The 27207-nt window shown below is 44.2% G+C and overlaps 1 protein-coding gene across 50 annotated transcripts in view; it reads left to right on the top strand.

Annotated features, from left to right (window-relative positions):
• Positions 1-27207, top strand: part of DEPDC5 (DEP domain containing 5, GATOR1 subcomplex subunit) — a 156779-nt gene that overhangs the window by 86089 nt on the left and 43483 nt on the right. For 30 of the 50 annotated variants that reach the window (XR_013522745.1, XR_013522746.1, XR_013522747.1 and 27 more), the window contains 6 exons: positions 2425-2542; positions 2979-3146; positions 5160-5379; positions 6995-7128; positions 17412-17520; positions 21252-21317. Coding sequence is in view for 39 of the 50 variants with exons in the window: in XM_078339077.1 (XP_078195203.1) it covers positions 2425-2542; positions 2979-3146; positions 5160-5379; positions 6995-7128; positions 17412-17520; positions 21252-21317 (815 nt within the window). In the remaining 11 variants the exon portion in view is untranslated. The remainder of the gene's footprint in view (positions 1-2424; positions 2543-2978; positions 3147-5159; positions 5380-6994; positions 7129-17411; positions 17521-21251; positions 21318-27207) is intronic. The other 20 variants (XR_013522751.1, XR_013522758.1, XR_013522749.1 and 17 more) reach the window with 1 other exon arrangement.

Raw genomic sequence — 27207 nt, forward strand, 5'->3', positions numbered from 1 at the left:
GGTTATCTTTTTTGCTGTGATAAATTTAATCTCTCTAATTTCTATAGTAACAGAAAGGGTACCATTATTATCCTAATTACTAGAGAAGTTGCCATCGCAACCAGGCCTGTGCTGCTTACTCATCCGAGATGTATTGAATACCAAGTGTGAGCCAGGCCCTGTACCAGCAGGGAATAGAACAGCGTTAGCCCTCCCCTCAGAGTCTACGACAGAGTCAGATGCTAAACTTATAAACTGCAAGTATATATTTGATCACAGATTGTGAAGAATAAATACCATCCAGGATAAACACAGGAATAACTGGGGTGCACATAATTTAGAATGGGGATGTCAGGTTCAATGTCAGATGCTCATGAACCTTTTCCCGTGACATTGTCTTTCCAGCAGCCAGCAGAGTGTTTGCTGCGTGAATGAAGGAATGTTTGGATGAGGGCATGTCTTCTTTCTTGCTGTAGAAAGTGAGATTTGGGGCTGGGCGCCGTGGCTCACACCTGTAATCCCAGCGCTTTGGGAGGCCGACGTGGGCAGATCTCAAGGTCAAGAGATCAAGATCATCCTGGCCAACATGGTGAAACCCCATCTTTACTAAAAATACAAAAAAATTAGCTGGGAGTGGTGGCACGCCCCTGTAGTCCCAGCTACTGGGGAGGCTGAGGTGGGAGAATCACTTGAACCCAGGAAGCAGAGGTTGCACTGAGCCGAGATCACACCACTGCACCCCTCCAGCTTGGTGACAGAGCGAGACTCTCAAAACAAAAAAGGGAAAGTGAGATTTGATGCCCAAGATCACACAAGCTGGCAAGTGAAAGTGCTGGGGTCCCCTGAGTAGCTTCTGTTTTATTTGCAGCTGGCCTGCTGCTCCCCTGGCACTATCTTGGAAATTTCCACATTCACAGTGAATATTCTTTCAGCCTCTGCCATCCTCTCTCCTCTTGACCACTCCCATGCTGCCTGTTGCTGTGTGACTGTCTCAGAGCTGAATGAGAGTGTTACCGGTGGAGGGTGTCCAGGTTTTTGGCACCTTGAACAGAGAATTGAATAAAACGCACAAACAAAGCAAGGAAAGAAGGAAGCAACAAAAGTAGAGATTTATTGAAAATGAAAGTATACTCCACAGTGTGGGAGCTGGCTGGAGCATAGGAGCTCAAGGGCCCCTTTACAGAATTTTCTGGGGTTTAAATACCCTCTAGAGGTTTCCCATTGGTTATTGGTGTACACCCTATGTAAATGAAGTAGTGGCCCACAGTCTGATTGGGGAAAGCAACCCATCAAAGGCTGAAGTGAAGTTACACAATTACACGCCTATGCAAACGTCTGATTGGTTGCAAAAATCAAACTAATCAGAGACACTTTCAGTTTTCCATCTGCCTCACAGTAAAAGGGGGGAGTGGTTTGCAAAGGGAGTAGCTTCTTTCGGTCCTTTTGTTGCTTAGGTATGGAAAGTTGGGGTTTTCCTTTTGATTTAGTTCTAGGAAGTCAGCCTGAACTGGCCTTAGGTTCCCTGCCTCCTGACCCTATTTTCCTGCTCAAGAGGACTGCTTTTCATTTCTAGATCAAGGGAATCTTGGCTTGGCTTTGTTCTTTAAGGCATGATTTTTACTCTCTTGAATACTTGTCATTTTCTTGATTCCTGATTATTTTCCACTTGCCTGTGTTTAATTCAGTTCAGCTAATAATGGACATGGCACTTTATCAGGTGCTACTAAAAATATAAGGAGGAACAATGTTTGGGCCTTGGCTTCCAGGAGCTCTTAATTTGTAAGGGGTAAGAGACATACACACAAAGAGCTATATACAAGGTAGGATTCAGGCTGCTGATGGGGTCTGACAGCTTTCTGGAGGAAGTAGCATTTGATGGTGACTTTAAATGATCCATAGGATTTCAATGTGGCCCAGGAAGAGAATGCAAAAGAAAAAACATGAGCAAATATTTGCAGCAAATAAATAAATGGTTCGTTTAGACTGAAACTTCACATAGCAGTATAGGGGTAGTGAGAGCTAGGGCCAGAAAGGTAGGTTGGCTGCCACCCTGGAGTGAGAACCTCAAATGCCAAGGTGGGCAGCTTATGCTGTTGTAGTAGAGTTCCATTTTAATAACACAGTCATCTCTTACAGAACTTTCCTCTCCAGAGGATGAGGTATCAGGTTGTTCAGCTTTGAATGTGCCATCTAAGTGCTATCAACCAGCACCCTCAGGGTCTAATCTGCTGCTGCTTGGTTTAATAACAGAAAACTCTGCCAACCTTAGGAGTTTTTTGTTTTGATTTTTTTAACCAAGACTAACGTTCTTCCATGAAACTTCCCCTCAAGAAAAAGTGTTACATCTTCTTTTTCTCGTTTTCTGAATTCATATGGATGAGAAACAATTGCCTATTATAGGAATGAGCTTCAAACAGATGGAGGAAATCATTATTTTTCTGATAGGGCTTGTGTCCCGAAACCGCCCTGAGGAGGAGGACCAGTATTGGCTGAGTATGGGCAGAACGTTCCACAAAGTGACACTGAAGGATAAGATGATTACAGTGACACGATACCTTCCCAAGTGAGTATTTGGATATTTAAGGTCTTCAGTTATTGTCCTGAATTATGTCCACATACTAACTTATGTATATAGTACATAATTCAAACTGAGGAAGTTCAGTGGTTGGTTTTTCTTATGGAGTTTGTTTGTTTGTTTGTTTTCTAGGGTTATTTTAGGGTCATAGCTTACCTACTTCCAAAGGGGATTTGATTCATCTTATAATGTTTAGCATGATTCATAACAAGCCAATTTCAAATACAGATTGTGAGGAGAGAAGGAAAGAGTTGAAGAAAATCTGAGAAATTTCCAGTGTCATCCTCTGTGATGAGTTGGTTACTACAGTTGAGGGGTAAATGCCAAGGATGGTTCTAAGTGTACTGAGATAGAAAAGATAGAGAATTGGCAGGAATTTGTCTCTAACTCTTTTGAATTTCGGGGCCTGCCCTTTATTTTCCAGGTATCCTTATGAATCTGCCCAGATCCACTACACCTACAGCCTCTGTCCTTCACACTCAGACTCAGAGTTCGTCTCCTGCTGGGTGGAATTCTCCCATGAACGGCTGGAGGAGTACAAGTGGAATTACTTAGATCAGTATATCTGTTCTGCAGGCTCTGAAGACTTCAGGTCAGAGAAAGGGCTTTGGATTTCCATCCTTGCAGCTTTGGGCAAGGATGTATATGTGTATTTTAATACTTTCTGCCCTTTCACTCTCTCTCTTTGTTTTTAAAGAGACAGGGCATCACTTTGTCAGGCTGGAATGCAGTGGCATGATCAGAGCTCACTGCGGCCTTGACTTCCTGAGCTCACATAATCCTCCTGCCTTAGCCTCCTGAGTAGCTGAGACAACAGCATGCACTATCATGCCCGGCTCTTTTTAAAAGTTTTTTTGTGGTGACGGAGACTTGCTGTGTTGCCCAGGCTGGTCTTGAACTCTGGGGATTGCAGGTATGAGTCACTGTACCTGGCCATGTCCTTTTTTTTTTCTGATGGCAAAATGGTTTCTTTTTAGAAAAACATGGAAGAACAAAAGTACCTCTGCATTGTATTAAAAACTCAGTGATAAGATGGATAGTGGTGATGGCTGCACAACATATTTAATGCCACTGAATAGTACATGTAAAATTGGTTGCTATGTGTGGTGGCTCACTCCTGTAATCCCCGCAATTTGGGAGGGCAAAATGGGAGGATTGCTTGAGGCCAGGAGTTCAACACCAGCCTGGGCAACAAACGGAGACCCCATCTCTACAAAAAGTAAAAAAAAAGGTCAGGCGCGGTGGCTCACATCTATAATCCCAGCACTTTGGAAGGCTGAGGCGGGTGGATCACCTGAGGACAGGAGTTGGAGACCAGCCTGACCAGCGTGGTGAAATCCTGTCTCTACTAAAAATATAAAAATTAGCTGGGTGGGATGGTACATGCCTGCAGTTCCTGCTACTTGGGAGGCTGAGGCAGGAGAATCACTTGAACCTGGGAAGTGGAGGTTGCAGAGAGCCAAGATCATGCCATTGCACTCCAGCCTGGGCAACAAGAGTAAAACTCCGTCTCAAAAATATAAAATAAAAAGAAAATTAACTGGGTATGGTGGCACACTCCCATAGTTGTGTCTCATCAGGAGGCCGAAGTGCTGAACTCAGGAGGTTGTGGCTACAGTAAAACATGATAGTGCCACGGCACTCTAGCCTGGACAACACAGCAAGACCTTCTCTCAAAAAAAAATAAAATAAAATAGGTTAATGTGATAATTTTTTTGTTATGTATGTTTTACCACAATTGAAAAAAACTCACAGAACTCAGTGATCACGTGCCCTTTGATTCAAGTGGCAGCGCAGATTGTGTTCTTAACATTTTCTTCACTAGTTGGCTGGTAACTTTGTGGTGTCTCATTTTTAATTTTTGATTTCTATGCATGATTTGTGATTGTGGTGATAGCCACAAATTCACTGGGCCTAGTTGTGCAGAAGTATTCTGACACTGGGATCAAAGCAAAAGCTGCCTTTGTGGTCTTCCTTCAGTACTTGTATTTTCTTTCTTTCTTGTTGTTGTTTTTTTGAGATGGAGTCTTGCTCTGTCGCCCAGGCTGGAGTGCAATGGCATCATCTCAGCTCACTGCAACCTCTGCCTCCTTGGTTCAAGCAATTCTCCTGCCTCAGCCTCCTGAGTAGCTGGGATTACAGGCACCCGCCAACCACGCTCAGCTAATTTGGGTATTTTTAGTAGAGACAGGGTTTCTTCATGTTAGTCAGGCTGGTCTCGGACTCCTGACCTCATGATCCACCTGCCTCAGCCTCCCAAAGTGCTAGGATTACAGGCATGAGCCACCATGCCTAGACTTCTTTTTTTTTGGAGACAGGGTAGATAGAGATGGGATCTTGCCATGTTGCCCAGGCTGGTCTCAAACTTCTGAGCTCAAGCAATACTCCTACCTCGCCTCCAGAAGTGCTGGGATTATAGACATGAGCCACCACGTCCATCCTCAGAACTTGTATTTTCAACAAAGCCATGAGCTGTGGCAACAGATGAGCACATACTCATGGGGAGATGGAGCTTCCCACACCAACTCACAGAGATTTCACTGAGAGTGCTTTCTTTATCTCCTTTTTCTCACCACTAACCTGTGTTTTTCTCGGCTCTCTGTAGCTTAATTGAGTCCCTAAAGTTCTGGAGGACCCGATTCCTGCTGCTGCCAGCCTGTGTCACCGCCACCAAGCGCATCACGGAGGGAGAGGCCCACTGCGACATCTATGGGGACAGGCCCCGTGCAGACGAGGATGAGTGGCAACTCCTGGATGGCTTCATCCGCTTTGTGGAGGGCTTGAACCGCATTCGCAGGCGGCATCGCTCAGATCGCATGATGCGGGTAAGGGCTCCTTGGACTCCGGGAGTGTGCCCAGTGTGAGAGGCAAGGTCTGCCTCCTTCTCTATTGGGGCTTCTCATCCACCTGCGTATTTACTCTTCAACTGCCCATTATTTATCTTAAATCTAAAACTGTGTTTTCTCCACCACAGGGTAAAGGAGGAAGGGATAGAGTGCATATGGTGGTGTTCTGTGGCATAGAGCCACTCCCTTCCACCTGAGGACCCAGCGCTTTGAGATGCTTCCCAAGTGGGACCCTATGTTGAACCCAGCTGCTTGTGTGACTGGGTGCTGGATTGCTAAGTAGAAATTCTTAGGAGGTGAACAGCAGCAATCCTTCCTCACTCATCTTGCTCCAGCGTTCCCAGTACCCTGTGCTGCCTTTCAGTTACATACTACGTAGCGGGGAGACTCAGGCTTCTGGGGGTTGTGGAATATGCCAGCTATAAGGGGCAGAACTGGGATTCAACTTTTTTTTTTTTAAACTAATGTATAGTATAGTTGACATACGTGTGTGTGTGTGTGTGTGTGTGTACTCACACAGGTCTATGAATTTTAACAAATATATAGATTAATGTAAGCACCACCATCACATCAAAAAGCATTCTCTCATGCTAGTTTTTTGTTTGTTTTTTCGAGACAGGGTCTCTGTCACCCAGGAAGGAGTGTGGTGGCATGATCATGACTCACTGCAGCCTTGACCTCCCACCTCAGCCTTCCAAGTGGCTAGGACTAGAGGTGTGCATCATGTCCAGCTAATTTTTTGTATTTTTTAGCGAGATGGGGTTTCCTCATTTTGCCCAGGCTGTTCTCAAATTCCTGGGCTAAAGCAGTGCTCCGTCATGACCTCCCAAAGTGCTGGGATTACAGGCATGAGCCACTGTGCCCAGACTTTTGCTAGTCTTTGTAGTCGCATTCTCCCCTATCTCTAATCCCTGGCAACCACTGGTCTTGTTTGTTATCACTGTACTTATGTCTTTTCCAAATATCACAGAAAATAGAGTCACATAACATGTGACCTTTTGAGGCTCCCTTCTTTCACTTAGCATAATGCTTTCAGATTCATCCAAGTTGTGTGTATAAGTAGTTCAGTCTTTTTAATCACCACGTAATGTTCCACCATCAGCCATGTTTTTTTGTTTTTAACCTCAAATTCAGTATTCTTCCTCTCACACCAACTGCCTTGTGTACATAACATCACTTAATGATTAGAAACATGTCTGAGAGAGCTTGAATAGTGGGAAGAACTTTGGTTTTGAAGTGAGGTCACTGGAGTTTGGATTCCAGCTCCAACAGGATGTGGGATAAGTTCCTTACCCTCTCTGAGTGTCAGTTTCTTCTTCTGTTAAATAGGGCTAACATTATTTACTTCATAGAGATGTGGTGAGAGTAAAATGGGATGATGTGCAAACAAAGGGGCAGTTTATTTTTAGTTCACCAGGCTTTGAGTGAAAGGCGGTTTTCTGTCACTTGCTGAACACTGAGAACCTATGTTCTTTGACCCATCCATTGGATTCTCAGGGCCTGGGAATGCTACAGCATGCCCTGGGGCATGAGTGGCTTCCACTGAGAGAGCCCACTTGGGCTGATGGCCTTGTCTCCTCTTTTTCTCCTTTAGAAAGGGACCACCATGAAAGGCTTACAGATGACCGGGCCCATTTCCACACACTCTCTGGAGTCAACTGCACCCCCAGTGGGGAAGAAGGGAACCTCAGCTCTCTCTGCCCTGTTGGAGATGGAGGCCAGTCAGAAGTAAGTGCCTGTTGGAAGAGTGACTTGTCCCCATTTTGAGGGTCCTGAGGGTTTTCAGTGTCCTGTTCCCATGAGGGGGTGAAATATTTCCTTCTGCAAGGACCCTGTAATTAGGCAGAAGACATTTACATGAAAAGAAAGCTAGGTTACTACCTGGTAGGTGTTGGACAACATGAAATAGGCCAGAGGTTATAATCTTTTAGATCGGTACTTAATTTGAATTAGACTCCTGTGGCCCACAACATATTTCAGAATATTTGAGCCAGGGCCAGGTGTGGTGAATCAGACCTGTAATCCCACCATTTTGGAAGGCCGATGTGGGTGTATCACTTGAGGCCAGGAGTTTGAGACCAGCCTGGCCAACATGGCAAAACCCTGTCTCTACTGGAAAAAAGAAAGAAAAAAAAAAAGCCAGGTGTATTAGTCCATTCTCACACTGCTAATAAAGACATACCTGAGACTAGATAATTTATAAAGGAAGGCAGTTTAATCAACTCAAGTTCTACAGGCTAGGGAGGCCTCAGGAAACTTATAATTGTGGCAGAAGAGGAAACAAACACATCCTTCTTCACATGGCAGCAGCAAGAAGTGCAGAGTGAAGGTGGGAGAAAAGCCCCTTATAAAACCATCACATCTCATGGGAACTCACTATCATAAGAATAGCATGGAGGTAACCACTCCTATGATTAAATTACCTCCCACCTGGACCCTCCTATGACATGTGGGGATTATGGGAACCATAACTCAGGATAAGATTTGGGTGAGGACACAGCCAAACCATATCATTCCACTCCTGGCCCCTCCCAGTTCTCATGTCTTTTCATTTCAAAACACAGTCATGCCTTCCCAGCAGTACCCCAAATTCTTAATTCATTCCAGCATTAACTCGAAAGTCCAAATCCAATGCCTCATCTGAGACAAGGCAAATCCCTTTTGCCTGTGACCCTGTAAAGTCAAAAGCAAGTTAGTTTGTTCCCTGATACAGTTGGCTATAGGCATTGGGTAAATACATGCATTCCAAATGGGAGAAATTAGCCAAAACAAAAGAGATACAGGCCTCATGCAAGTCTGAAATCTAATAGGGCAGCCATTAAACTTTAAAGTTCCAAAATATCTCCTTTGACTCCATTTCTCACATTCAGGGCATGCTGATGCAGATGCAAGAGGTAGGCTCCCACAGCCTTGGATAGCTCTGTCCCGTGGCTCTGCAGGGTACAGTTCCCCTTCAACCTGCTTTCATGGGCTGGCATCGAGTGTCTGCCACTTTTCCAGGTGCATGGAGGAAGCTGTTGGTGCAGCTACCATTCTGGGGTCTGGAGGATGGTGGCCCTCTTCTCACAGTTCCGCTAGGCAGTATCCCAGCAGGGACTCTTTGTGGGGGCCCCAACCCTACATTTCCCTTCTGCACTGCCCTAGCAGAGATTCTCCATGAGGGCCCTGACCTTGCAGCAAGCTTCTGTCTCCTCTGAAATCTAGGCAGAGGTTCCCAAAGCTCAGTTCTTGACTTCTATGGACCTCCAGGCTCAACACCACATAGAAGCTGCCAAGGCTTGGGGCTTACACCCTCTGAAGCCATGCCTGATCTGTACCTCTGCCCCTTCTAGCAGTGGCTGGAGTGACTGGGATGCAGTACACCAAGTCCCTAGGCCAGGCCTAGGAAACCAATTTTTTCTCCTAGGCCTCCAGGCCTGTAATGGGAGGGGCTGTGTGAAGGTCTCTGACATGGCCTGGAGACATTTTCCCCATTGCCTTAGTGATTGACATTAAGCTCCTTGTTATTTATGCAAACTTCTGTACTAGGCTTGAATTTCTCCCCAGAAAATGGGTTTTTCTTTTCTATCACGTGTTCAGGCTGCCAATTTTCCAAACTTTTGTGCTCTGCTTCCTCTTGAACACTTTGTCACTTAGAAATTTCTTCCTCCATATATCCTAAATCCTCTTCTCAAGTTCAAAGTTTCACAGATCTCTAGGGCAGGAGCAAAATGCTGCCAGTCTCTTTGCATAGCAGGAGTGACCTTTATTCCATTTCCGAACAAGTTCGCCATCTCCATCTGAGACCACCTCAGCTTGGACTTCATTGTTTGTATCACTATCAGCATTTTGGTCAAAGCCATTCAACAAGTCTCTAGGGGAACTGTCAGACTTTCCCACGTCTTACTGTCTTTTGAGCCCTCCAAGTCACCAGGAAGTTCCAAACTCTCCCACATTTTCCTGTCTTCTTCTGAGCCCCGCAAACTCTTCCAACCTCTGCCTGTTACCTGGTTCCAAAGTTGCTTCCACATTTTCGATTATCTTTACAGCAGTTTCCCACTCCCCAGTACCAATTTACTGTATTAGTCCATTCTCATGCCACTAATAAAAACATACCTGAGACTGGGTAATTTATAAAGGAAAGAGGTTTAATTGACTCCCTGTTCAACATGGCTGTGGAGGCCTCAGGAAACTTAAAATACTGGCAGAAGGGGAAGCAAATACATCCTTCTTCGCATGGCAGCAGCAAAATGCAGAGTGAAGAGGAAGGGAACCCCTTGTAAAATCATCAGATCTTGGCCAAGCATAGTGGCTCATACCTGTAATCCCAGCACTTTGGGAGGCTGAGGCGGGTGAATCACCTGAGGTCAGGAGTTCTAGACCAGCCTGGCCAACATAGTGAAACCCCATCTCTACTAATAATACAAAAATTAGCTGGGCATGGTGGCGCATGCCTGTCATCCCAGCATCTCAGGAGGCTGAAGCAAGATAACTGCTGGAACCCCGGAGGTGGAGGTTGCAATGAACTGAAATTGTACTGCTGCACTTTAGCCTGGGTAACATCTCAAAAAAAAAAAAAAGTAAATAAAATAGAACCATCAGATCTCATGAGAACTCACTATCACAAGAATATAATGGAGGTAACTGCCCTCATGATTCAATTACCTCCCATTGGGTCCCTCCCAAGACACATGGGGATTATGAGAACTATAATTTGAAATGAGATTTGGGAGGGGACACAGCCAAACCATCTCACCAGGCATGGTGGTACACACATGTAACCACAACTATTTCAGAGGCTGCGGCATGAAAATAGCTTGAACTCAAGAGGTAGAGGTTGCAGTGAGCCGAGATTGTGCCACTAAACTCCAGCCTAGGTGATAGAGTGAGACTGTCCCAACAGCAGCAACAACAAAATTTGAGCCGGGTTTTAAATTTGAAGATTCCATATAAAAATCTGGATTCTATATTATTTTTATATTAAAAATGTACATTATATATGTGACATGATAGATGATTATATTATAAAATATATAAAATAATATAGGTAATATACTATAGTACTCTTAATCCACAATTTCAGTTACTCAAGGTCAACTGTGGTCCAAAAATAGGCATGTACAATGCAATAAGATATTTTGAGACAGAGAAAGAGAGAGACCACATTCACATAACTTTTGTTACAGTATATGGTATGTTTGTTCTGTTTATTATTAGTTATTGTTGATAATCTCTTATTGTGTGGAATTTATAAATGAACTTAAGCGTAGCTATGTATTTATAGACAAAAAAACATAGTATGTGTAGGGCTTGGTACTACCCTAGGTTTCAGACATCCACTAGGGGTCTTGGAACATATCCCCCTCAAATGGGGACTACTGTAATGCAAAATTGGCCAGGTGCTGTAGCCCATGTCTGTAATCCTAGAACTTTGGGAGGCCAAGTCAGGCGGATTTCTTGAGCTCAGGAGTTCGAGACTAGTCTGGGCAACATAGTGAGACCCAATCTTCCAAAAAAATATATAGTTAATATATAGTATAAAATCCAGTTTTGCTTGAAATAGTGGAAACTTTGTTAACACAGGGTCCATGTTTGCACCCAGCCACAGTGAGCTGGCACTTCAGAAGGGGCATATGCCTTGGGTTAACACTCTTGACTTAAACTTGTCTTACATGCTCAGTTATGCTACCTGGCCAGCTTCTCTAGGCCTTTGGGTGTGTGGCCCCCTTATAAACAGTGCAAGAGTTGATAGTACACGTTGGGACCACACTTGAGATGGCAGAGAGAATGTGGTGTCTTGGGAGGTGGGATTCAAGCCGGTGTTGCAGGAAGCAAAGCCTTTACATGGGGGAGGGTGAGACTCGAGGAAAGAGAAAACATTGCCTTTGGTGGCCTTCCCCACCCCTCTCCACCTCACAGCTAGATCACGTTCCTCCCTGTGCTTGCCAGCATCCTGGGCTTATGTCCATCAGAGCATTTACCAGTATTCTGCTGGGAGCCACAGCTGTCAGTTGACTTCTGCCTGACTTGACTGTGTGCTCTGAGGCCAGAGGCTGTGTGCCATGCATGGCACATAGTAGGTGTGTAATAGGTATTTATTGAATGATGGTGGGTGGAATGCTGAGGGTCCCCCTGTAGAGATGTGGGGTGAGCATGTTAGGGGAGGCTAGACCTTGTCTGGTATGAGGGTCTGTCATGCCCACAGGAACCTACGCACATTAGGCTTTCTGCAAGTAACATTGAACAAGCAAGCGTGAGGTATGGTAGGGAGATGGAATTAGAAAGACAGTGTGAGAAGTTGGATGCCAGGCTGTTCTTACACATTCTCATGGCAAGAGGAATCCTTTGAAAGTTTTAAAAATTCTATTAGAGGCCGGGCGTGGTGGCTCATGCCTGTAATTCCATCACTTCGGGAGACTGAGAGGGCAGGGTTACTTGAGCCCAAGAGTTCAAGGTCAGGGTGGGCAGCATAGTGAGAACCCATCTCTATAAAAAATTAGTCAAGTGTGGTGGTGCATGCCTACAGTTCCAGCTACTCGGGAGGTGGAAGTGGGAGGATTGCTTGAGCGTGGGAGGTTGAGACTGCAGTTAGCCTCGATTGCACCACTGCACTCCAGTCTGGGCGACAGAGCAAGACCCTGTCTCAATAAAAAATGAAAATAAAAATTTTATTAGAAAATTTCAAAGGGATACGAATAATAGACTTGTATAATAAATTCCTGCTTACTCATCACCCAGCTTCAATGAATATCAACTCATAGCTAACCTTATTTCATTTCACCAAGCTGCAATGAGTATCATCTCATAGCTGACCTTATTTCATTTCTGTTCAACTTATGTTTACCTTTTCTTTTATTTTTTGAAATCAAATTCCTATGTCATTTCCCTTCATCTGTAATATTTCAGAATGTATCTTGGAAAGACAAATACTCTTTTAAAAAAACAAAATCATAGTAGTATAATTTACCTTTAAAATTACAACAATTCCTTAATGCCATGAAATAGCCAGTTGGTGTCTTTGGCAGAGTGATTTTTTTCAGAGATGAGCTCCCTGTGTGAGAAGGCTTGGTGGGCAGGCACCAGGAGGCAGAGTACCATGAGGAGTTTCCCTCTAGTCCAGGCAAGAGGCAGCTGAGGCTGGATGGAGGGTGATGATGAAGTGGAAAGGAAGGGATGAAGAACAGGGCAGGCTGCCTGCAGTGGGGAGGACAGATGAGAGAAGGAAAACTGGGATAGGCTGAGTTTTTTCCTGAGGGCACTGGGTCTGCTTTATTGACCAAGGGAAGACCCGAGGACTCTGGGCGGCAATTTCTTTCTGTAACTAATCACAGACTTTTCTCACTGGAAAAGAGAAAAAGGAACATATGTTGCTGGGAGGAGTGTAAAACTGGGGGTGAAGTGAAGGGATCTTATTTTAATTTGTCAGTGAGTCATTGTTTAGTATGCACCAAGGAACCTGTTTCTGCTCACACTGAAGAAGCATATCTCGGGGGTAGTGGTACCCCCAGTGTGAAGGGTGAGATTCTCAGCCAACCCCAAGGCAGGAGACAGGACAAAGAGACCTGAGATCTCCTCCTTGCCATGGATGTCTACTCCTGGGAAACGTGCTACATTTTCTCAATAGAGGTAGAGTAGAAGGAGCCAGACCTTTATATATAATTTGTATAACATTTGCTTGCACAGAATTTTTTATATATTTTTTTCTTTTTCTTTTATTGCCCCAAACAGATTTCGTTTTGTTTATTATGCAAAACAACATACAGCAGCATGAAAGTGCTTACAAAATTTCACCTGTAGTTCCACCACCTTGCCTTAACCATGTTTATTTCTTCCAGTTCTCTTTCCATCTTTATCTGTAGGCATATATATACATTTAGTCAGGCTCCTGTGGAAGACAGAAACTCTGGAATCTTAGCTTTGTGCTGATTAATAGCACTGGGACCAGTCTGGGCAGCAGGTGCTGGCCAGTGGGCTTTCCTGCTTCTATTAGATGAGGATGACCCCCTGACAGCCAAGTCAGGGCAAGAGAGAGGGAGGGGGCGGGGAGACACCTCACCAAAGAGACAGATATTGATGTTCTGTCTAAGGTGGCTCTGGTGTGTGCATATTACTCAGACCCTTCTAGGGGAAGCATGCCAGCAGTGAGCCACAGTGTGCCATCTGCCTGCAGAGGACATGAAGGGCGTCTGCGTGCTTTTACCCTTCCTGCATCTGTGTAGGCTGTGTCTTCCTTCTGCCCACCCTTCAAGGCCCACTCAGTGCATATATGTCACTGCCTCTGTGGCGTCCTGGCTAGCGACCCCCTCCTGAATGTACCTGAGCCATTAGAAGAGGAGCTTCTAAGGGTAAGGACAGGGTCATTCTTCCACTCAGAATCCCTGACTCCTAGTCAGTACATCAGTATATAGCAGATGGCTCAGTACATGTGGATTATCATGTGCATCAGATAACACATCTGAGTGGTCACTGGGGATGCAAGAGAATCTCAGCGTGCATTTGTGGATGTGGCTTACAGGAAAACACATTGCATTGTGATAGAAAGACTGTGGTGTCAGTGGACAAGGAAAATAATCTAGCACCTGTTCTTCTTTGTCCTATGAATTACACCTCAGAGGATCCAAGTAATTGGCGTGGGGAAGTTTCTCCCTTTAAAATATCCCAGCTAGGCCAGGCATGATGACTAACACCTATAATCTCAGCACTTTGGGAGGCCGAGGCCGGCGGATCATAAGGTCAGGAGTTTGAGACCAGCCTGACTAACATGATGAAACCTCATCTCTACTAAAAATACAAAAAATTAGCTAGGTGTGATGGTTCATGCCTATAATCCCAGCTACTTGGAGGCTGAGGCAGGAGAATCACTTGAACCCAGGAGGTGGAGGTTGCCATGAGCCAAGATTGCCCCATTGCACTCAAGCTTGGGTAACAAGAATGAAACTCTGTCTCAAATTTAAAAAAATCCAAGCTAATAAATACAAAAGGAATGATAGGCTGTCACTATGTGTAGTCTCTGATGAATTAATGGATCTAGCAAAGATCATCAGTGGCAGCTCACATCATAAGAGAGAGGCAGCCAGATATTCTGGGCCTCCAGGCAAAAGTGCACAGTACCACTTAGGAAGAATAGGGGCCCAAAATTTGACCGAAATCTGCTCAAATCCCTTGATGTAACTTCTGCTTCTAAGTGCAGGGCACAGAAGAACATATAATAAAGGGATGTATTCAGCATATCCAGACTGTAAGTTTACAGGCCAAATGGATTACTTTCTTTAACAAATAATTTGCAAGGAGAAGGAGAGGTGAAGAGGAGAGTATACCTTAAAAAGGAATTAAGAGACATAATGTATGACAATGTAGGGACCATAATTGAGTCTCTTTTTTTTTTTTTTTTTTGAGACAGAGTCTCACTTTGTCTCCAGGCTAGACTGCAGTGATGCAATATCAGCTCACTGCACCCTCCACCTCCCAGGTTCAAGCGATTCTCCTGCCTCAGCCTCTGAGTAGCTGGGACTACAGGCACACACCACCAGGCCCAGCTAATTTTTGTATTTTTAGTAGAGACCATCATATTGGCCAGGATGGTCTCAATCTCTTGACCTTGTGATCTGCCCAGCTCGGCCTCCCAAAGTGCTGGGATTATAGCCGGAGCCACCACGGCCAGTCCAAGTCTTGTTTTGAACAAACTTATTTTTTTTTTTTCTTTGAGGCTCTGGTCACCTAGGCTGGAGTGCAATGGCGTGATCTCAGCTCATTTTAACCTCTGCCTCCTGGGTTCAAGTGATTCTCCTGCTTTAGCCTCCCGAGTAGCTGGGATTACAGGCATGTGCCACCATGCACATCAAATTTTGTATTTTTAGTAGAGATGGAGTTTCTCCATGTTGGTCAGGCTGGTCTCAAACTCCCGATCTCAGGTGATCCACCTGCCTCAGCCTCCCAAAGTGCTGGGATTACAGGCGTGAGACACCACACCGGCCTTATTTATTTATTTATTTATTTTGAGACAAAGTCTCGCTCTGTTGCTCAGGCTGGAGTGCAATAGTACAATCTTGGCTCACTATAACCTCCGCCTCCCGGGTTCAGTAGATTCTCCTGCGTTAGCCATCTGAGTAGATAGAACTACAGGCACATGCCACCACACCTGGCTAATTTTTGTGTTTTTAGTAGAGGCGGGGTTTCATCATGTTGGCCAGGATGGTCTTGATCTTCTGATCTTGTGATCCACCTACTTTGGGCCCCAAAGTGCTGGGATTACAGGCATGAGCTACCGCACTTGATTAAGAAAAATTTTTGAGACAGTTGAGGAAATATTTGACATTAGAAAAATTATTGGGGGGCCATGGTGCCTCCGGCCAGTTGTCCTGGCGCTTGAGGAGGTGAGGCCATGAGTTCAAGGCCAACCTGAGCAACGTTACATGCTCTCATTGATTGACCAAAAAAAAGAAAATTTTGCCAGGCGCGGTGGCTCATGCCTATAATCCCAGCTCTTTGGGAGGCTGAGGTGGGTGGATCACGAGGTCAAGAGATTGAGACCGTCCTGGTCAACAAGGTGAAACCCCGTCTCTACTAAAAATACAAAAATTAGCTGGGCATGGTGGTGTGCACCTGTAATCCCAGCTACTCAGGAGGCTGAGGCAGGAGAATGCTTGAATCCAGGAGGCGGAGGTTGCGGTGAGCCAAGATTGCACCATTGCACTCCAGCCTGGGTAACAAGAGCGAAACTCCGGCTCAAAAAAAGAAAAAGAAAAAAAATTTTTAAACATTTATTCTTTAGAGATACTGAAATGTTTATGGATGAAACAGTGTGTGAGTTTTGCTTCAAAATAATTCATGTGGGTAGGCAGGGTATATGGATGAAACCAGCATGTCTCTAAAGATATAATTTTGGTGAGGGGTATATAGGGGTTTATTATTTTGCCCTCTTTATTTTTGTATATGTTTGTATTTTTTCATAATGTGAAAAAATTTTTAAGGGAGAGTGCAGCAGGTTACTATGGAAACAGATTTTTGCATTCCTGGTATGTAATTACTTTGCGTTCAGTAATCAGAGTGTCAGAATGTAAGATAAGAAAAGTATTGCAGATTGGGTTTTCAGGGAAGCAGACTAATATGGCATGTAGCATATAGGATGCTTATTAAAGAGAGCCCTTGGGCTCAACACCTGTGGGAGGGGTGGGGAAGAAATCGGAGTGGGTGTAGAGAGAAGCTGGACTACAACCCAGACCCAGTGACAGCCTCAGGAGATCCCACAGGAACAGCCTAGAACATCCTTCAGAGATGTGCTAGGTTGGGCCACCAAACACACGTGTGCATGCACACACACACACACACACATACACAAACACATTCTATTCATTCGGAACGGTAGCCCATGCATCTGGGGCTGTCCCTGAAGGGGCTGACAACTGAGATGGAGCCTCCTGGACAGCCCTACCAGTGCTGGATCAACAACAAGGCCATGATGGGGGGATCTGGGCCCTGCCTCACACTGTCCATTACAGAAAGTAATACATATTATAGGAATAATTAAGCACTTAAGACTGTAATGTGAGCCTTCTGAAACCTAACAAATAATGAACAATGATATATTAAAGCAACGTGATTTAATCTACAATAAAATATAGTTAATTTTAGAACAGAAAAAAGTTAGGAAAATAAACATGCAAGCATTCATGTATATCAGAACAAAGATAGGATAAGATGTCATAAGAAAACTATTTGTCTTGTGTTATGAGATAATGTCTGTTAGTTTGTTTTGGAGGGTGATGTAACTGTACCTTTTAAAAATTAACGTATAATTCCCTTCAAAATATGTAGAGAATTAACACATTTTCCCCTGATTTACTGTGGAGGACTGGTGATTGTTCAGCACAATGAATTAAATTAAAGGTATTACAAAGGAGTGGAAAGAGAAACAAGGCCGAAGTGTGTGTTTTAAAGATGACAGCAACAGAGGTATCTGCATCTTGGCCAACATGGATCCTTCACCAGAGAGCTCTGAGCAAGCTGCCATCATGTGCTTTTCCTTCTTTCAGGTGCCTAGGAGAACAGCAGGCAGTTGTGCATGGTGGGAAGAGCTCCGCCCAACCAGCCGAGAGCAGCAGCGTTGCCATGACTCCCACCTACATGGACAGCCCACGAAAGGTAAAGGAGGCCACTGTAGCTGTAGCAGGAAGCTGTCCTGTGCTCTCAAAGACTCAGTGTGAAAGGTAAAACAGATAGCCCTTCAGATCCAGGATTGCATGTCCTGAGGCTTTGGATGAATTCTACCCTCAACCCTTTGAAGGTTCTATTACTGTTACTATTTTTACCTAGGAACTTTCTTGCTCACAGTTGTAAGGAAGCTAACTTCTAGTTAAACCCAGATATAAAACAGTCAGTCATGCTTGTAATCCCAGCACTATGGGAAGCCAAGGCTGGAGGATCACTTGAGCCCAGGAGTTTGAAACCAGCCTATGCAACATAAGGAGACTCCATTTCTAAAAAATATTAAAAATAAAATTAGCTAGATTTTGTGGTATGTACCTGTAGTCTCAGCTACTCAGAAGGCTGAGGTGAGAGGATCCCTAGAGCCCAGGAGGTTGAGGCTGCAGTGAGCCATGATCACACCTCTGCACTCCAGCCTGGGTGACAGAGTGAGACCCTGCCTCAAAAAATAAAATAAAATAGAACAGTTAAGCTAAACCATGTTGGTCAATGCCCAAGATTTGGCCTGAGCTTCGCATTTGGCCATCTGGTTTTCCTTCATCCTTATCTTTAGCTTTCCCAGAAGGGAATAGAAAGCTACTGAAGCAGCTTCCACCAGAGCTCGCTCTTTGATAATGAAATTTCTATCAGTTTTCTCACTGCTGAGAAATACAGTTAAATGGGGGCATCTTGGGGTGGGGGGAAAATACAAACCAAAAACCTGAGACTTTAGACCTTTGTCAGGAAAAAGTACAGTAGAGGAGCTGAAAACTCCATGGGTCTTTTAAGACCAGTCGACTTGGCTCTGTTAGCTCCTTCTGGGAAATTGAGACTCTGAGATCCTTTTGTTGTGATAGGGCAAGTTGACTGTATTTACCACTCTCTTGTCTCTACCACTGGGAGATGAAAAAGATTCAATACATATGTATTATTTTTCAAAATTGTGGTCAAATTATGTATCTATGTTTGTTTTACCTCCACATCATGAAAATTTCTTGTGTTATTAAATGTTTTACAAAAGCATGATTTTTAAAAATAACTATATATTTTTTGTTTCCCTAAGCAACCCCAAAGAAAAAAATAGCTATATATTATTTCACCATATAAATATGCCTTAATTTATAACTTCTTTTTGTTAAAATTGTAGATGTTGATTTTTTTTTTTTGAGATGGAGTCTTGTTCTGTCGCCAGGCTGGAATGCAGTGGGGCAATCTCAGCTCACTGTAACCTCTAACTCCCTGGTCAAGTGATTCTCCTACCTGAGCCTCCTGAGTAGCTGGGACTACAGGTGCATACCACCAAGCCCAACTAATTTTTGTATATTTAGTAGAGACAGGGTTTTACCATGTTGGCCAGGATGCTCTTGATCTCTCAACCTCATGATCCGCCCGCCTTGGCCTCCCAGAGTGCTGGGATTACAGGCATGAGCCACCATGACTGACCAGATGGTGATTTTTCTATAAACTTTAAAAATTATTCTATAATATACCACAATTATAATGTTGCAGTTAATATGCTTGCAAGAATTATTTGACCACACCTCTGATTAATTCCTTAGCATAAATTACTATAATTACACTACATGAGTGGAGGGATTAAAATCTGAAAAAAAATATCAGCCAAGGCCATGGGCAACTTGTAAACCAACGGTCGGCAAACCTAATTACATATTTTAGACTTTGTGGGCCAAGAGGCAAAATAAAAGCTGTTGTGTAAGTACAGTGTTTCCATAACCATTTAAAATTGTAGAAACCATTCTTTTTTTTTTGAAACAGAGTCTCTCTCTCCCTGTCACCCAGGCTTAAGTGCAGTGGCACAATTTCAGCTCGCTGCAACCTCGGCCTCCTGGCTTCAAGTGATTCTTCTGCCTCAGCTTCCCCAGTAGCTGAGATTACAGGCATGCACCACAATGCCCAGCTAATTTTTTGTATTTCTAATGAAGACAGGGTTTCACCATGTTGGCCAGGCTGGTGTCAAACTCCCGACATCAAGTTATCCACCCACCTCAGGCTCCCAAAGTGCGTAGATTACAGGTTTGAGCCACTGTGCCCAGCTGTAAAAAGCATTCTTAGCACACTGGCTATAAAAAAAAATCAGGTGGCTGACATGATTTGGCCTGCAAGCTGTAGTTTACCAATCTCTGTTCTAGGGAGGAGCTTTAGGTACCACGGATACTCTGTGTGTAAGGAATGATCTGCTGACCATGAGTCTTCTCACCTGTCCTTCATATGTACATAAACCTCAACACCATCAGCACCTCTGCTTCTATATGTTCTGGCAGAGAAGGGACACAATGGAACAATGAGATATAAATGACCCTGTGTGCTGTCTACCAGGTTTTGCCTCTACTCGTTGCCATCTTTGGATCAGAAACAGTTTCAAGGCCAAGACTGAAAACCAGCAAATTATAGTTTTAAATAGATTATTGTTTAGAACCCTCTCCTGATCGTCCAGGTGAACACTAAAATCTGCATGCATGAGCCATCAGTAGGGCTGGAATTAAACTCCTGAATCATCAAGGGGAAACCAAATGCTATGAGATAGCCAAAGCAAAGAGCCCTGCTGACATGCTCAGAAATGCCCAACCATGTCCCCAAGGAACACTTCATGTTAGAATGCATGGGGGTACCTGCATCAGCAAGCATCTCCACAGCCACAGTTTTCAAGGTTTGGTATTTGAGTTTGTAGTTACTTACAGGAAGTGACAGCAGTATCAATAAAATGGGCGCCCAGATATTTCAGTTGAGGAAAAGTTGCAGAAAAGGAGAGAAGTTGAGATGTGTTAAGTGCCATTCCTGAATTTCTATGATAACCCGGCATAAAAAGTAAAAAGTTTCCAAAAGGACAGAGGATACTACTTAAGAATGATGGAGGGGTCATTGAAAAAGTCTCTTGTGTCATTTTTGTTTCACAGACTTGGCTGCTTGAATTCCACAAGGCTAGGGTAGGGAGGGATTGACAGCTTTAGAAAGCCCCTCACAATGTGAGTGGTTGTGTATCTGACATTATATATGTCTTAGCTTGCTGATGATTTTGTTACACAACCAGTGGAGGAGAAGGTATGGCTGCTTATGTACCCCCTGTTTGCCAAAAAAAACTAAGCAAGAACTTATCCTGCATTGAATCCTCTCCTTCCACCTGGCTGCCATGTTGAGTAACGGGCAAAAAACACATCATGCTTCAATATATCTCTCCAAGAGGGAGACTGGTCACCCAGCCAGGTGGGAGGTCAGGATGTTGCCACCAAAGCCCTTACCCTGCAGCACCACCAAGCTGTTCTGTAGCCTTTTCATCTTCCTTGGCATAGTTCTGAAACAATTTCAGAGCTATGTGGGAGGGCAAGAACATCCAAGCCATGCTCTGAAGAGACCTGAGGGAGCTTGGACGCACATTCCAACCTGGGTGCTTTCTCCCACTCAGATTGGATATTCTGCCCAGGAAGGTGTGAGTTTTTGCTGATGCTTTGCGTTTGTATATTGTCTTTCTGGATGGATCTCTCTCTCTCTCTCTTTTAAATTTTCCCCATCCTCTTCATGTGTCCTTGTTTCTCTCCTTCCCTCCTTGTTTTTATTTTTATTTTTTGTTTTTCATACCTGTCTCCTTCCTCTGATGGTTAACCACTGGTACACATTCTGTTTCTTCGCTTTCTTGCAACTGCTGCTGCTGCTTTCTCCTCCTCTGACTTCAGGACGGGGCCTTCTTTATGGAGTTTGTCCGCAGCCCACGCACAGCATCGTCCACCTTCTACCCTCAGGTTAGTCCAACTCCAGGGTTCCACATACCTGTCCCATTGGCAGAAACCATGACCTGGCCTCCTGTTAGGCTCTGAACACATGGAATTGGGCTGCAACTGAGTTTGAGGGGCAATTGAAATTGAATTTGGTCTCAGAAGTGTACATTCCTTCTACTTTGTGGCAGCAAAGGGGGAATGGAAGAGATTAACGTAGAACATGATTGTACCGACGATGACTCAAGTGTTTCTCATCATTGTCTGTTTCACATAGTTGCCACTGATTCTCTGCCACTTTGCAGCATCTTCCCTTTTAGATTTTATAAGCAACATAAAATATGCTTACTTAAGGGCCGTACACTTATTTTTTCCCCTCCCAATACAACCAGATAAATTTATAACAGTGTGGCAGGTAGTGGTGAAAAGCACATCAAATATTTATTAATAGTCATGTGCTCCTTCATAGCACAGGCTGAGGGTGTAGCTCACCTAGCTTCTGGATTTTGCTTAAATTATTTGTCAGTTAAAATATTTGGACCAGGCCGGGAATGGTGGCTCATGCCTGTAATCCTAGCACTTTGGGAGGCCGAGACTGGCGGATCACTTGAGGTCAGGAGTTCAAGACCAGCTGGGCCAACATGGTGAAACCCCATCTTTACTAAAATTACAAAAATTAGCCGGGCATAGTGGCACATGCCTATAATTCCAGCTACTTCGAAGGCTAAGGCAGGAGAATCGAACCCAGAAGGCAGAGGTTGCAGTGAGCCGAGATCGTGCCACCGCACTCCAGCCTTGGCGACAGAGCCAGACTCCATCTCAAAAATAAAAATAATAAAATGGAATGTTTTAAAATGAGAAAATAAAAAGATGTTACCTGGTTAATGGGCATACAACTAGTGAGTGGCTGAGCTCCTACATCATTCTGCCACTGCACTGGAGGGTAAGCGTTTAGTTAACATTGAAACAAGGTCAGAGATGCTGTGCCTTTCTGTGTAGGTCTTCAGATATCCACGCCTGCCTCTTTCCAGTCAGCTGTGTGACCATAGACAAATCCCTGTGAGGAACTTTGAGTCCTGATCTAAGGATCTCTAAAATCTGAGTGTGGGGAGTGCACTACATTTTTTGGTTTAAAGACAGACATTGGTTGATCCTTTTTACCTTTTACTTTCAGTATCTTGCTCTGTTGTCCAGGCTGGAGTCCAGCCTCAGCTTCCCAAGTAGCTGGTACAAAAGGCATGAACCACCATACCCAGCTAATTTTTTATTTTTTTATAGAGATGGGGTCTTGCTATGTTGCTGAAGCTGGTCTTGAGCTCCTGGTGCGAGCCAGTGTGTCTGGCCATTAACTCTTGCCCTTTTTTTTTTTTTTTTTTGAGACGGAGTTTTGCTCTAGTCGCCCAGGCTGAAATGCAGTGACGCAATCTCGGCTCACTGCCACCTCCACCTCAAAGGTTCAAGGGATTCTCCTGCCTCAGCCCACCAAGTAGCTTGGATTACAGGTGTGCACCATGCCCAGCTAATTTTTGTATTATTAGAGAAGGGATTTCACCACATTGGCCAGGCTGGTCTTGAACTCCTGACCTCAGATGATCTCCCCACCTCGGCCTCCCAAAGTGCTGGGATTACACACGTGAGCCACCATGCCTGGCCACCTTTTACTTTCTTACAGGAGACAGTTAAGGAAAGTTTTAGACTCAGGAGAGGCACACAAATAAAGATTATATTACCCACCAGATGTTTTGTTGAAAAGGTGGGAAGTGAAGCAGGAAGATCACTTGAGTCCAGGAGCACAAGGCCAGCCTGGACAATATCAGAAGACCCTGTCTCTAATTTTTTTAAAAAATGTATACATTTAAAAAAAAACTATCGGCCGGGCGCGGTGGCTCAAGCCTGTAATCACAGCACTTTGGGAGGCTGAGGCGGGTGGATCACGAAGTCAAGAGATCGAACCCATCCTGGTCAACATGGTGAAACCCCGTCTCTACTAAAAATACAAAAAATTAGCTGGGCATGGTGGCGCGTGCCTGTAATCCCAGCTACTCGGGAGGCTGAGGCAGGAGAATTGCCTGAACCCAGGAGGCAGAAGTTGTGGTGAGCCGAGATCGCGCCATTGCAATCCAGTCTGGGTAACAAGAGCGAAACTCTGTCTCAAAAAAAAAAAAAAAAAACTATCTTAGAGGTAGTAAGAGCTCTCTATACATACACAAAATTAACTTGTACTTTTTCTTTATGTTTATTTGATTTATTATTTATTGTGGTAAAATATACAGAATATAAAACTTGGTTCATGTATTTTCTGATGTGCAGCATAGAATAGAGGAAGGAGGCCAATGGAGTCAGATGGCTGCTTTCAAATCTTGGATTCTATACAATGCCAGGGAGTTCTGTTAGGCACATGAATTAACCTTCTAAACCTGTTTCTTCATTTTAAAAAAATTATTTATTTGTGTGTGTGTGTGTGTGTGTGTGTGTGTGTTTCTTCGTTTGTAAAAGGAAAGAATAATTTCTTTGTAGGGTTGTTTTGAGGATTAGAAATAATATCCATTTCTCAACAAATTTCAAAGCAGTGAAATCACAGAGGATATTTCTGACCACAGTGCAATTAAGTTACATGTTGATGACAAAAAGATAACTAGAAAACCTCTATACGTTTGGAAATTAGATAACATGCTTCTAATCATGAAAGTGGCAGGAATGATATATGTAAACAGTTAGTATGGTCCTGGGTATATGGTGGGGACACAATAAACACTAGTTGTGATTAGGGTAAATGTTACTACTTTGCCAGATACTAATGTCAGTTCAGTGCATATCAGTGTCCACTCCCTATTCCTGCTACCTCTTCTCTCCACCCTAATCCAAGACCAGAAAGCACAGTGAATTTGTAATGAGACAAAGGGGCTACATGTTAAAAGACTGTCAGAGAGTAGGCTTTGGTGTCAGGCTGCCTGCCACTCTATAGACTGGTTGTAAACCCTTTGCCAATTGGACTGTCCTCTCCCAATCTCTAGTTTCTCATCTGTAGAATGGGAGTCATTACTGTGTTCTCCTTACAGGGTTGCTGTGAGAGCCAAATGGGATGAAGCATCTTTGTGGTTAGCTCAGGCCCTGGCACAGAGTAATTTACTATACATGTACTTGTGTGTAGGGGTACAAAGCAGTAAACAGGCTTAACTGGACTGGTTAACTCTTTTTTTGAGACGGAGTTTCGCTCTTGTTACCCAGGCTGCAGTGCATGGCTGAGGCACTTAACTCTTTTCTCTGGAATGTATATATAAAAATGGGCCAGAACTAGGTGACCTCTCGTATTCATTCTAGCTCTAAAGTTTCATGATGACCTTGGAGCTTGGCAAGGAGGTAAGTCCTCCACCCCTGTCTGAGTCTAGGGAGGGCATCACTCCAAACTCATATTCTGCTAAGGGAAGGAAATACCTATAGCCACCCCCCCAGCTAACTTTTGTATTTTTTGTAGAGACAGGGTTTCGCCTGGCTGGTCTTTTGTAGAGACAGCGTTTTGTTGGCCAGGCTGGTCTTGAACTCCTGGCCCCAAGCAACCCACCCACCTCAGTTTCCCAAAGTTCTGGGATTATAGGTGTGAGCCACTGCGCCCAGCCCAGGGTCTACCTTTTGAAGTGAAATCTGATTATGTCATCCCTGATTAAATCTTTCTGTGGCTTTCTTTCCTTTAGGATAAAGGCTGAAATCTTTATAATGGCCTAAAAGGTCCTTCATGATCAGGTCCCTGCCTCCTCCTCTGACCTCATATTTTGCCATCCTTTTCCTCACTGTTATGTTCCAGTGACCTCTGTAGGCACAGGCTTCCTCCTGCCACTGTGCCTTGGTACATGCTGTTTCTGCCAACTGTGCGTAGTTAATCCCTACTCATCTAGTCACGTCCAATGGCATGGACTTGCTTAGTTCCAGTACCTCTTTTCGTAGCACTTCTCACAGTTCTAATTTGCATTTATATGACTGGGATAGAGTTAATGCTCACCGTGCATACGGGACACAGCTCCAAGAAGGCAGCTGCCATGTCTGTTTTGCATAGTAGCCCAGGCCTTGGCACTTAAGAGGTATTCACTAGGGGTGGTGGCTCATGCCTATAATCCCAACACTTTAGGAGGCTGAGGTGAATGGATCACAAGGTCAGGAGTTCGAGACCAACCTGGCCAACACAGTGAAACCCCGTCTCATGCCACTGCCCTCCATCCTAGGCATCAAAGCAAAACACTGTCTCGAGAAAAACAAATTTTTGAGTAAATACTACCTCTGAGATATTTATGGGGAAGATAGACACAGAAAAGTTTCTTTTAACCAGTAGGACCTTTGCCCTCCTCATTGATTATTTTAGTTACTTTTTTTGAGATGGAATCTGTCTCTTGTCACTCAGGGTGGAGTGCCGTGGCGCAATCTCAGATCACTGCAACCTCTGCCTCCTGGGTTCAAGTGATTTTCCTGCCTCAGCCTCCCACAGTGCTGGGATTACAGGCGTGAGCCACCGCACCAGGCCCCTCATTGATAATTTTAAACCAAAAGCGCACTGTATCTTTGGTCTAAAACAGACATTGGTTGATCCTTTTTACCTTTTACTTTCTTTGGTTGATCCTTTTTACCTTTTACTTTCTTTTTTTTTAGAGGTAGTATGTTACTCTGTTGTCCAGGTTGGAGTCCAGCCTCGTATAACAAACCGTGAAATGTAAAATGTGGAACCATTCTGGTTTAAGTATGTGGGGAGAGGAGCTGGAAGACAACTATGCCCCAGACAGTTGCACCACATATAGCCTCATGGTCACTGGATTCAGCAGGATACACTTTGGGACAACACTGATTAGATTAGAGCAGCAATTTTCAGCGTGTTTATAGGGTCATGGAGGGAATTTTCTAGAAAGTCTGAGGCAATGTGTCCAAAAATGTACTTTTTTTTGAAACAGTCTTGCTCTTTCACCCAGGCTAGAGTGCAGTGGCATGATCTTGGCTCACTGCAACCTCCATTTCCCATGTTCAAGTGATTCTTGTGCCTCAGGCTCCCTAATAGCTGGGATTACAGGTGCCTGCCACCACACCTGGCTAATTTTTGTATTTTTAGTAGAGAAAGGGTTTTCTCTACTAAACTTTTCTCAGCCTCCCAAAGTGTTGCAATACAGGCATGAACCACCGTGCCCGGCCAAAAATTGACTTTTTACCCTTTGCTCTGTTTTCCCTCTTCAAGAAAATGAACAAAACACTCCTGTCCCCAGGGGCTCAGTCCCTCCAGAAGACTCCAGAGACCCAGTAATCAACCTTTGCCCTGATCCAAACTCTCCACTCTCAGACAGGCTTTTATCAGAAGTCTGTGTGCAAGGATCAGGATGGATTACCTGAAGGACATTTAGTCTTGTCACAAATGTCCCAAAAACGTGTTTGGCCTTGCTGTGTTTTTAAAATTTTTGAATTGGTTGGAAATATTTAAATATCAGGAGATGTCATACAAAAATCCAGGTTTGTGTCTTATGTTGTAAAATAAGCTGGGTGCTGGGCCTGGGTTCTGACCACAGTGCAATTAAATTACATGTTAATGACAAGAAAACTAGAAAACCCCTGTACGTTTGGAAATTAAATAACATACTTCTAATCATGCATGTGGCAGGAATGATACATATAAACAACTAGTATGGTGCAGGGTATGTGTGGGCACATAGTAAACCCTAGTTTGTCCACAGCCCACGCACAGCGTATCTGCCTTCTGCCCTCAGGTTAGTACAACTCCAGGGCTCTGCATGCCTGTCCCATTGTCAGAAGCCACGAGCTGGCCTTCTGTTAGGCTCTGAACACATGGAATTAGGCTGCAACTGAGTTTGGCGGGCAGTGACTTGGCAGTAGTCACATGGCCATGGAGCAGCCTACAGCCTTTCCCCACTTCGATACTTAGCTGTAT

Source organism: Callithrix jacchus, chromosome 1 (assembly GCF_049354715.1).
Source record: "Callithrix jacchus isolate 240 chromosome 1, calJac240_pri, whole genome shotgun sequence".
Taxonomy (NCBI): Eukaryota; Metazoa; Chordata; class Mammalia; order Primates; family Cebidae; genus Callithrix; species Callithrix jacchus.